This window comes from Pipra filicauda, unplaced genomic scaffold (assembly GCF_003945595.2).
Source record: "Pipra filicauda isolate LSUMZ 115617 unplaced genomic scaffold, ASM394559v2 scaffold11_size5308982_pilon, whole genome shotgun sequence".
NCBI classification, from domain to species: Eukaryota; Metazoa; Chordata; class Aves; order Passeriformes; family Pipridae; genus Pipra; species Pipra filicauda.
Window position 1 is genome coordinate 1,861,703 of NW_024103652.1, and position 12,847 is coordinate 1,874,549.

The window sequence follows — 12,847 nt, forward strand, 5'->3', positions numbered from 1 at the left end:
GAAAGTGTTAAAGTTAAAATGACAGTATTTCAGCATTACACTTTAAATTACATAGTAATTAATATCACGTAAGTAATATTTTAAGATCAATGGATCCCCTAAGAAATAAGTAACAGCTGCTTGCTTTAGAGGATGGGGCTAAGGGAGGTAGACCCTAGGCAACGTACTGAAAGGTTAAAGCTGTACAAGTGGTTTACACACATGAAAGATTCTTTAGAGCGATAGGAAACCAAGCAAGTACTGCAAGGCAGCATTAGTCAAGTAGAAACAAACTGTAGCATCTGTAATATATATTTAGCACATGTCACACCAAAAGCTATTTAGCTGGGGTGGCAGAGGGGGTAGGGGAGAAGACAGAATCATAGAATGGTTCAGGTTGGATGGGATGCCTTCCACTAGAGCAGAGAATCCAAATAACTGAAGTCAATCTAACCTATTAGATTCTGTCAGATATATTTATGTCTTTAATTTCAACTTAAAGAAACAATGAATGGTTTAAAATCTCTTCAGAAGTCTTTAGAATACTTTTTAGAAAACACTTTCTTATCTTGATATCAGAGTGTTTTAAGGCTTGTTCCTTTAACTTCTCTGCTTAATTTTTTCTGATTCCATTTAGGAGTTTTCAAACTAGGAAAGGTATTGCTCCAAATTGTAATGTTCCTTCTCACTTCAATGTCAGGCTTTGCACAAGATATCTGTATATATATAATATATATAACTAGACTACTTGGAGGGGAGAAGCAAATTTTCCCCTTGCATTATTCTTTTAGATCACGTTTCATAGAAAGGAGTGACCAGAAACTGGAGATTTTCCTTATGAAACACTTTCAAAAGTTCACAAAACGAAGTCACCTCTATCTGGAGTTTAATCAGATACATACAATTAACTCTTGAAGAGCTACATCTTTCTAGCACCTTACTTGCAGCAACAGGATTTTTATAAAGTTTCATAGGAAAGCATGTCTAATTCCAAGCTGTACAGAATTCTACACTGAATTAATATTGTATTTAATTAATCTATTTACTTATCTTAATATCCTCCATGTCAAGACCACGTAATCAAAAATGTGGTTTGATATATAAATCAGACAACTGAATCTTAAGAAATCTTAGCTTAGAGAACAATAACTGTTGCTTTCACTATCTCTAACTACTTTCAAATCCAGCTAATCCACAGTCATAAAATGACTTGGGTTGAAGGGACATTAAATATCATCTAGTTCCCACTCCACCTGACACAGGCAGAAGCACCTTTCTCTAAATCAGGTTGCTCAGACCCCATCCAACCTGACCTTGAACACGCCCAGGAATGGGGCATTCACAGCTTCTCTGGACAACCTGCTCCAGTGCCTGTACAGTAAAGAATTTCTTCCTAATATCTAATCTAAACCTACTCTCAGTTTGAAGCCATTCCCCATTGTGCTGCCACCACATGCCCTTTTAATAAGTTCCTCTCCATCCTTCCTGTGGGCCCCTTTAGATACTAAAAGGTCACAATAAGGTCTCCCAAGAACCTTCTCTTCTCCAGACTGAACAACCCCAACCCTCTCAGCCTGTCTTCACAGGAGAGGTGCTCCAGCCCTGGGATCTTGATGGCCCTGCTCCGGACTCGCTACAACAGACCCACATTTTTCTTATGCTTGGGGCCCCAAAGACAGACACAGCACTCCAGGCAGGGTCTCACGAGAGAGGAATAGAGGAGCTGAATCACCTTTCCATCATGATTGTCCCAAGCATCTTTAAGTATCTAACCATCTTTCAAACCGAATAATGCAGAAGAGAAGCAAGATTTTTTCATTTACTACATCATATAATAGGTACCATATAATACCATAGGCACCTCAACCAAGATCAATATTTATTACAGAAGAGCTTTACTTACCAGATTCTATTTGTGATGAAAACATTACCACTGACTGGGATGTTTCTAAATCATAGATGACTGTGCTGCCAGTGTTAAAAGATGCCACCATATGAGCAGGGTCACAACCTATAAAGTCAACTGATGTAGGTATTCCATGCTCTGGAAAGAGAGAAAAAGTCTTTAAAAAGAATGAAACACTTTTAAAATTTCTGACCGTTTAAACATTTAGGTTTTTTTACATTCATACTTCAAAGAAGAAATTTGCTCTTTTAAAGTAATGCTACAGCACCACGATTATTTAATGTTCTTCCTTTAGCTCTTTTACCTAATTTGGATAAATTGAGTTAATGAGCCTGGATGCATCATCAGCTGCCTCACAATTGATTTTCAAAACCACTGCAAAAAGTTACCTTTCTCTCCATTGTAAGTGCAAATACAGGGAATTTTTTCTGGCGGATTCCACAACCTAATAGTGCCATCTGCTGAACAAGAGAGTAAGTGATTCTTTACACCACTGTAAGCAAGACCCCAGACTGCATCTGTGTGAGCAATTAATGTGCCAGCTAGAACGTTTGGCTCTGGAAAAAAAAAGTTCAGAAATGAAACCTTTTTAGTGAAGAAACATTAAGTAAGTATTGTACCTAAACATAAATTAAATTCCACATAAAACAGTCGTATATCCCACCTGCCCTTTCTGTTTAAGCAACAGTTAGAATATTGCACAGAAGGTCCGTTTGCACAACCACTGCCATCTTTCTCAAAAAAATCCCCCAACCAACCAAACAGAAAAGCAAACAAAAAAACTCAAACCACAAAACTCACTGATGCTTAATGCTGCTTTTACTCAACATATTCTGCTGACACAAGGGTATGTTATAAAACTCTCAAGCACCCTAATAATTAAAACAAAAACTATTTCTCTTAGGGACCTGAGAATCTTATTTTCACCTCCTGGATAATTTGTAGTTGTCTTTTATAGAGGGTTTTTAAATCTATTCTGTACCAGGCTTTGAGTAGAGAAGTGGGAGAAAAAGATAAATGGAAAGGCATGAAGTCAGGTAAATCACTAAAATTTAGTTTCGTGGAAAACTAGAAAAAACAAGTTGGTCTTGCAACTCAAGAGCCTGCAAACAAGCTTTTAACAATAACTTTGTCACTTGAGTAGAGGCAGTTTTGTCTGAGGCCCATAAAAACTATACCATCAAATCCTACCAGCATGAACAAATTGGTCCATTTTTAGTGATTACACTGTATTGAATATATTTTTAGCAGAGAGGCACAATTGGAGAATACACTGGTTTTAAGGGACAGGGTGTAGTGCTTTTCCTGAATTGGTGCAAGACAGTACCTACTCCTCCTCTCACTGCCACAGATAATACAGCCTGAGTGTTGTAGTAGGCCATTCATTACATTGACATGATCACCATCAGTGGCAGGAGAGGGATGCACAGTTTTCCAAACAGTTATGAGCTATTTAATTTTAGAGACATCTAAAATTAAAGACATCTGAAGATAGGGAACTGAGATGCAAATCAGAAACACAGGACATAGAATTTGAGTACACTTGTCTTAATTTTCTGGTAAATTTTTATCAATGAAAAACTAAGTAATCATTCAAAAGTTGCAATTTGGTTTCAAAATTTTTTGCTTCTCAAAAATTAAAGTTTGGATTAACTTCTTCTTTACTGTATAAATCTCAGGAATTGCTATGTCTCCCTATTACAATTCTACACAAAGCACATCACCAATTTAAGTGGGAACTTGTGGTAAACTAATGGGTAAACTAATGTTTACCACACGAAAAAGTTGAAAACACATGGTTTAGATGATAAAAGCACTAGAAAACAGATTAACATCAAGTAGAAAATTAATTTTGAAGACAATGTTCATAAGATGTTTATGTTTTAAAAGGTATTTACCATAGGTATCATATGGATCCACATTAGGGCTAGGCATGTTCCACCACTGGATGGTTGCATCAACACCACCACTGAAACACTGTTCTCCATTGGAACTAATTGCCAATGACAATACAGGTCCACTATTGGGAGACAAAGAAAAAGAAGCTGATTGATACTGCCTACAGGATAGAAGTAAAAATTTGACTATTGACTTTCAAAAAACATTTGGATTGTATTAAGCAGTTAAAAACCCCATAAACTCCAAAGAAACAATACTATTAAAACATTTTAAGTCTCGACAAGTGATATCAATCTCTATTAAAAGAATCATAAGAAATTAACTAAAACTATGCAAATTGAAGCAACTCAAAGACCACCACCTTATTTCTCAGAATTAAGTACACCTACAAATGGTGGATTTTTACAGTGTATCTATGCCAATCTAACAGCTAGCTGTGCTGAAATCAGTGGCTGTAGTTGCCTCCCTTTCTCAGCCTACATTTAGAAATGGACAGTAACCTACATCCTGGAAAACTGGTTCAGAGAAATGATCCTAGAAATTGTACCTTTTGGCCAAGGTTAAATTTCCACCGTTTAAGTTCTTGAACCTGTTTGCTGTGATACCAGATAAGCACAAGTGGTAGCCCAAAGGAAGAACCAGGTCTACTCTTTTGGACACACTACAAACACAGGTTTAACTGTACTGTAAAACCATATCCCCAAAATTAGACACCTGGGTCATTTGACAGGCCATGTTCGTGATATAAATAAGAGCAGATAAGCAAACTAGAATTATATCTTTGAAAATGTTGACAAGGAAGACTATTGGCTGAATCCATCCATGTATTCAGCAAAGTGAAGAATGAAGATAGGTTGAAAGGTAATGTTGCTTAATGCTTCTTGAGAGGAAAAATAGTAAAATTACTTTGTTATGTCGCACTGGAGCCACAGGGTAGGCATTAGTTCTGTATTAAAACTTCCCCAAACCTTACCTTTTGGTATTCACTAACAAATATCCAAATAATAGCCCAAATTTGGACAGAGAAAGAGATCTGAAGGAGAAAACTGGTCAGTGACCCCACAAGAACATATTTCAACATGAGGACAAATTAGTCTCCCAGTCCTGGGGCAGAGCGTTTTACACTTTAGTTAATAAACACAAAAGTAGCACATTACACTCTACCACACAGCATAAGGGAAGGAGGAGGGTGAGACAACAGAATGTGCTGATTTCCTAATAAAACCACAAATTTATTTTCTTTGGTTGTTGTTGAGGCCAGTACAAGAAGTGTTACCTACTTCCGTGCTTATCGAAACTCTTGTGAAGCTTACCTGCTAACTGGGTTGGAGACTGGATCTTTACTTATAAAAGCAAAGTACATTCAAACTACTCTGGCTATCAACTGCGTATTTTTGTCTTGCCTTCTTATTGAAAGAAAGCAGAATTCATAATTAGCAAGTGAAACTCAGGAGTAACAAAACAGTTAACACAAGCTGAAAAAAATCACTGAGACTCATACCTGTATCTGAAGGTACTAAGGAAGACTAGTAACATCTACATTATTTATCTTTACCATATATTATATATAAAAAATCCACAGTCCAAGACATGTCTCAGGTGATTTCATTATCACCATCTACAATTTCTCCCTTCCACTGCAACTAATCACATTTGCCACTTTCTGTTCTTCTTGTGTTATCATGGACAGTGCAATTAATGACAGGGACTCAGTATTAACCTGTTTTACCAAGGATAATGCACCTTGTCTACACAGTGTAAAAACAGAACAGATTTGTGGCTATTACACTGATGTTTCTTAAGAATACATGAGATAATGACAATATATTTATCAACCACGAATGATGTCAAACACTTACATGTGGGCCCTAAACGTGTAGATGGGTTCTACATCTAAAGAGGCACTCCTGAAAGAGAAAGAAAAAAGTTATTATATTATGTGAAGCGTCTACTGAAAAACTCTGAAAATGTGAGTGTTTAATTAATTTCAAAGGCATTTAAAACACAACTGATGTTTTATAAAAACACATATACTTGCTTTTTGGCAGGAACTGTTTTCTGCAAATTCCAAAGTTTTAGAGTATGGTCCTCAGAGGCTGTAACCAGCACAGGCTCTACAGGATGAAAAGCTAATGCTCGCACTCCATCAAAATGACTGCGTAGCGTATACTTAGGGTTCCATGTCTTTCGGAAGGCATCTTTATTAGCTGGCAACTTAAAAGAAGAAGAGGAAAGGAGTAATTTTATCTTGGATTTAAAAATACGTAATATATACATCCCCCCGTGTTTTAGGAAAACGCGCTATGCTGGATTCAGCTAATACATGTTCAATCTTAAGTTTTCATTTATCTGTTGATTTGTCTACATGCATACCTACAATCCCTGTCTAGCATGCAAGGTAGTCTGCAAATCTTTCTATTGTAATGGTTTCCATTATCTCAGACTGGAATGGAATATAACGTTAAATACACAGACAAGAAGCCTTGATTTTCAAAAACTGGTTTTAATGCACAACGATACTTTAATTCTTCTACCTTAAAGAAAGAGAAATTGTCATTGCTTATCATGTTGTCTCCACCCCAGGAAGAGATTACAGCTGTCAAAAGCTCATTTATCACTTAAACACAATAAAAACAAATTTCAGGTGCTTAGTGAGTGCTTCTTCTCAGAGGAGTGACTGAGATTGACAGGAAACATATATAATTCCTTAATACTTCTACAGGCGAAGGTATGTACACAGAAATAGGTAACTGAAATTTCAAGACACATTTGTCATGATTTTAAATGTAACATTACATACAAATATTTTTTTAAGTTTTCAATAAATTTTAAATATATTTGTGAGACAGTAACTTGGCTGCTTTATGAAGCAATATATGCAAACTCTACATTTATATATGTTGTGAACATCCAATTCATATTCTTAACCTACAGTCTGTTAGGCTAAAATACAATAATTACAGCTGCTTAATATTAATTATAGGTAACTCAGAAGAGTTACCAGAAAACCTCAGGCCTTTCTAGTGCTTTGAATACAATTTAAATTTATGCAGAGCAGACCCTTAAAAGACTACATCCCATTCTAAGCCTCCATCATAAACTCTTTCCCTAAAGGGAGCTTAGAAAACTGACTTTAATTAGATAACCAAAATTAACAAACTAAGAATGAATGGAAGCTAAATCCTATCCTCTGCCTTACTACCTATTCACTATGTAACTGTTAAAGCATGTTTCTCAACCGCAGGCCTGAATATCTTAACATACCAAGCTAATAAGAGACTAAAATCTCCTATAGTTAATAAAATCTTAGTACCTTATATCTGTCAAGACTGAAAATAAAAATCAGATAATAATTTAACATATACTGTAATAAGTATTCTTGGACCAAATCTATAATGAGGACTGAATTACCACTACTCACTCAAACTAAATTCAGTTTATCCAATCAAAACAAACAGGTTCAGACCATAACATTTAGTGTTGTGAGTTACAGATGTGCAGACATTTGCTTTTCCCTTATATTAATGTAAATTTTTGTCCCAAGTGCAAACTTTACCAAATTCAGATCAAGCCACAGAAACTTGTTATACCAGACATGCAACCTGAATTTTTAGGTTTTTTTTAGTACCAGTCAAGAAATACATATAACAAAAAAGCATTTGGTTTGCAATCCTCCTACTTCAGATTACAGTGAATACTGCAATATTTTTACTGAGATTTAAGTTATTTAGCACTACACTGCATATTATATACAAGCTTCATAAAAAGAATAATCTTTTGTTACAAGAAGCAGAGCAGAGTGGAATTCTGGAGTTCTGCATTAAACTTTACAGATTTCGGACCAAACTATGTATTTATTTGCCTCCCCGAATGGGTAAGAGAAGGGGGGAAAAGGAAAAAAAAAGGGTACTTTTCTAGAAAATAGGAGTCCCTTTGTGATTTTAATCCTCATTACATAAGGTATTCACCCACCTCGCTAACTCATGTTGTCTCATGTAATTGTAGTGATCTGGGGCTTAGAGAAACAAATGTCAAAAATTTGAAATAGCAATGCTTAATTTTAGCACATGATATTATGTCCCAGATTATGCAGAAGACTTTAAATTCTTTGGATGCAATGTGCACCCATATCACAATAATTTCTGTTACAGTTGTGATGAAGAGTCATTCAAGAAAACCAGGACTGAATATGGTGGTCCTTATTTTTCAAAAGAGGAAGAGAGTTCATTAAATTTGTTGTTGTTGTTGTTAAACGGCCTGTTGCAATGGTAATTTCATTTTCAGCAGTACAGAGGAATCTTCTAAAATGCAAGGTACAGAATTTACACAAGTTATGAAAAATAAGGTACATTTCCCATTTTAAGTATAGCTTTAAAGCCTTCATGTTTTTAAAGCAAACTGAAAATCTCAATTCTTTTAGAACACACCATGTACATCTTACTAGAAATCTAGTTATAAATAAACCAATTTTTTTCTTTTTTAATTCTTTTCCCCCATTCATGTTTCTAATGAATCTTGACATCCTTACTGCAAGAGATCAACTGACACATCTTTAAAGAGATCCTTGCAATCTCTAAGAAAAAAAAGCTAACCTGTAGTATATTTCAAAAAAAAAAAAAAACAAAAAAAACCCCAAACAAAAAACCCAACCCCACCTCAGAAAAACACAGTCAAGGACTTGGAAAAGGGATTTGATGATTACGAAAGATAAATGTGAGATACCAAATGGGCCAGAGGTATAATGGAAAAGAAGTAAAATGTGACACTGTATGTCAATGTTCTAAAGTGTGACACCTCAAGGTGTGATTGTGCTGCAAATCCAGTTACGAGGAAACAACTTTAGAAATTAATAATTATCAAGGAATTTTCAACCTGAGAAAGAACTAATAATACCTGAATTTCAGTCTCTTTCAAATCCAAGACAGGACAAAGTCTTCTTAAATACAAATATAAAAAAAATTCTTGCCATCTGTCTTATTTGATACTTTATGTTTGTCTTTTCTGACACATGAAGTCAGAAGCCACCATGTATTTTTCACTTATGCTTTAAAAGATAGAAGACAACCTAAGAGTACTGGGAAAGGAGGACTGGACAGGAAGCAGGGAAATCAAGTGACAATTTTGGTCAATCACATCTTGTTCTTATTTGGTGAATGGTCCAGTAAGAAAACAAAACCCTACTTCTATCTTTTGTCTCCTGTATATGCCAAGTATTAAACCATGAAATAGCCTCTTTCCACACACCTCCCAAACCAAGATGAAATTAAAGAGTCTCTATTGTAGAGTCTCTGAGAAAATTTTGAAAATTCAACTACACTGAAGCAGTAAGATCAACTTCTTCTACAGGATCACTAACACCTTCAAACTTCCAACTAATTCTGCTGCAAATTCCTTATTAGTTCAGGCAGTATTTCATACTTGTGTATTTATCACTTGTTCTCTGTTTTAAGTTTCCCCAGAACAAAAGCAACTTCAAATTCTATTATGCATCACACTTTGCACCATAGAAACTGTACTTGTCACAAGTATCACAGATTCTCATGTAACAGTTTGATCAGTTGATGTCAATTACGTTATTTATGGTAATGCTGCCTGAGTTTAGTCTTGGCTCACCTGTATATATTCCTCCATCTCAGAACAAGCAAAATGGCCAATACGCTGTTTCATAAAGAAGTTATACTTGACAAGAGACAGTAATATACTGCAAAGCTGCAATTTGCAGTCAAGCATGATGTTTTCCTCAAAACCAATACTGCTTCTAAAAGTCTCTCACAGGCCATCCTCTACAGACCAACTTCCCCTACACTGCTGGGATTCTTGAAGGAGACGTCACAAATTTCTTCTTTTACATAAAAGACATTCTTGCAATCGCTTTAGCATAGAAAGAAGCATGGTATATTTGCCATTATGGCATCGGAACATATTAATGATTGCATTCTTTTGATCTAAGATACTTCTAGCTCAGTGTCGGTCTCTGACAATAGCTAAAACCAACTAAAAATGTGGAAGAGAAAGTACAAAAACAGTGGTGCTTCTCACTCTTCTTCCAGACTGCTATTACACTTCAGCCCAGGAACTTGTTACCTCTAATTACTTGTTCCTAGTAATTCTCAACAGAGAGCTAATTGGAGAACAACAGAAAATAATGATCTATAATAGAGATATAAAGTATTCTGCTAACATGGGAGTTGTACAGATACTGAAATTTATGCTATTAATTGCAATTGACAATCATTTTCATGACATTAAAAACAGCCAACCAAGAATGGAGTCAGGCAAAATACAGTATTACAGACCAACGTGAAGGCTGGCCATACTAATTAGTCCATGCATTAATTTTCCAGCATACAGGTTGACTTGGGATTTTGGTGGCCAGAAGGAGAAAGTAGGGTGCTTAACAAATATTTCAGATTTTTAAAAGAAAAAAGTATCATAAAAATCTGTGGTTACAAACATGTGCCTTAAGAGCCAAATGTTGTCACGTTACCTTTATATATTTAATGAAGTTGGTAAGTGTGACCCAGCGGACCTTGACATTCCAAAGTTCTGAACTTGGGAATAGGACATACATAAAATTCAGTGCAACTACAATTTTTGACCTAATCTCACAATTGCAGCTGCCTCACTACTGAAAGTACACCATTTAGATTTAGATGCCTCATATTTACTGTCAGTAAATTAGGAAAAACACTTAAGGAAAATATACCAATCAACTGCCAAGTTCATAAGCATGATTTGAGATTCTAACCTGTTGAAAAAGAAATGGTTTTACTTTTTCAAGTTAGCATTAAAACACTTTTCTTAATTCTTTGATAAACCTAGAGACAGAAGTATTTTAGAAGTTAGAACCAAGTAAATAAAGCACTGTGCAAAACAAGCTCCCGAACTATTCAAATTCGTACTTTCCAGGGGAATTTACTACTGGTTAGGAGTAGTAGTTAGGAACATCCAGTTCTGGATATTTCAAGTTTAAGCTGCCTTTAAAGCATTTAGAATTGATGCTTTTGAACTTTTGTTTCTTTGAATGTCATTTGTTGATAGATTTCACTGAAACTTAAAAAAAAAAAAGTGATAATTTTCTAAACAATTATACATGATCCTCAAGTCAGACATATTTTAGAAGTGATTACACAACAGGTTTAGCTGAACAGAAGGTAAAATACTGAGAAAGTTAAGATGCAAAGACCTGATATTCTGTGATTTCCTGGAAGTGTTATGTCATGTGAAATGAAACAGAACCTGAAAACTATTCTCTACTGTGAACAGGATGATATATTACACAATTTTACAAAGTACTCAAAATATTTTAAAAAGGTCTTTCATTTATTTTTATACAGTCTAGAAATAGGATGGATAATTAACATTTTCATTTCTTTTTCAGGAAATCCAACTATGTAATGTAACACTCTGCAATAATGGAGAAACCTAAGTATTAGCTCTTACTTCATTACAGTAATTAATAATGCTACCCATTTTAAATACTAAAGGACAACTCTGATTGAAAAACAGGTGTGTAGTCACACACAAATATTTTCAGACCCTGTAAAAAGTATAAACAATTTATTTCTTCACTTTGCAGATTCTCAGATGTTAATAAAATTCTTAGTAATGGTTTCCAGTATAAACACCATCTATCTAACTTCAAAAGTTAGAGAAACAGAGAGGTACCTTACCAACCATAACTTAAGAAACCCCAACTCTCCACTCCCAACCAAAAAAAGAAAATCCCAATAAAACACAACCAACAAGCCAATATCACAAGACATATTAAGTACAATACCACATGCAAAACTTACCTGAACACTTCCCTAACCAGCCATTCAATGTTACTAACCAATGAAAAATTCATGTAACATTATTAGTAGAAGCTTAATGAACACAGTCAAAGGAATGTTAGAACACTCTGGATTATAATAAAAGCATCCCATAAAAGTACCCCATAAAAGCTTACATCTGAAATATACTTCTATATATAGTCTATGTTGTTAACACTACATAATCACAAAAGGGACAGCAAAGAAATAACTTAATATCAATATTATGTTTTATGCTATGTCTTCTCAATACTCCATTTCAGTGTATAATTGCCATTTTTGTTCAAATTCATGTTAAGACATCGACATGTATTTTATGCCATAACATATTCTCCCAGTGACAAAATCTGAATTAAATTATTTACACAGAAAAAACCATGTTATCTCACTGAATTCCAGTTTACCCAAATTACTTAGCTCATTCCCAAGGTGCTCTGTCCTCCCTTCCAAGGAGTAGCTTTTGCTAATGAAACCTCTGTTCTCTGCAACTGTAATGTTCAGGATGGAGGAGAGAGGACCCAACTATTATTAATTAAACTGTATAAAGAATTTTAAAATAAAATTGCACTTACATCATAACTATAGTCTGCATCATTTGTTACTGTCAAGTCTGCAAGGTCTCCAAGGCCCAGTACACTTAACAACACATCATCAGAACCCATAATAAATGACTTGCCTCCTCCAGGTGGAAACGTTATTGGTTCAGCTACAAAGAACAAAACAGTTTCTTTAAGTCTCAATGTAATAATTCAAACTGATGAAAAGCTGCATTATTCATCATTTAACAGCAAAGCAGAGTTTAAAACTGAACTTGTATGTACTACACACGGCCCCAACTAAAAAAAAAAGCATGAAGACACGCACACATGTGCAAACACACACACATATTACATACACAATTCTGATGTCATGCTTTGTCATTTGATTTCAACTTACTTTACAGAGGTGTTCAATACTACTGACAAGTGACTTGACTGACGTTACTTTACATTGCAACATCAAATGTACATCCCAGGTCTCCAAATTCTCAGCTAAGTATTTTGTTCACTATGTGCTTTCTGCCTTCTATCCACTTGCAAATAAGTCTCTGTGCTTTATACTAGCCAAATATCTCAACTTCCATATTTAAGTATTTTTTTATCTCTTGGGCGAAAGACTCCTGCAAAACATCTCTTCTACTTTGAGTTTTTTCAGATGACTGAAAAAATGAAAACATCTTTTATTCATTCATTTCATCTCTCAGAATCCA

At 35.0% G+C, this 12,847-nt stretch overlaps 1 protein-coding gene across 4 annotated transcripts in view; it reads right to left on the minus strand.

The window, feature by feature from the left end:
- STRN3 (striatin 3) overlaps positions 1-12,847 on the minus strand; it is a 62,946-nt gene that overhangs the window by 5,514 nt on the left and 44,585 nt on the right. For all 4 annotated transcript variants that reach the window (XM_027720375.2, XM_027720370.2, XM_027720351.2 and 1 more), the window contains 6 exons: positions 12,171-12,304; positions 5,823-5,998; positions 5,644-5,691; positions 3,784-3,905; positions 2,275-2,442; positions 1,883-2,023 (listed from right to left, as the gene is read on the minus strand). In XM_027720375.2, coding sequence (XP_027576176.1) covers positions 1,883-2,023; positions 2,275-2,442; positions 3,784-3,905; positions 5,644-5,691; positions 5,823-5,998; positions 12,171-12,304 — 789 coding nt within the window. The remainder of the gene's footprint in view (positions 1-1,882; positions 2,024-2,274; positions 2,443-3,783; positions 3,906-5,643; positions 5,692-5,822; positions 5,999-12,170; positions 12,305-12,847) is intronic.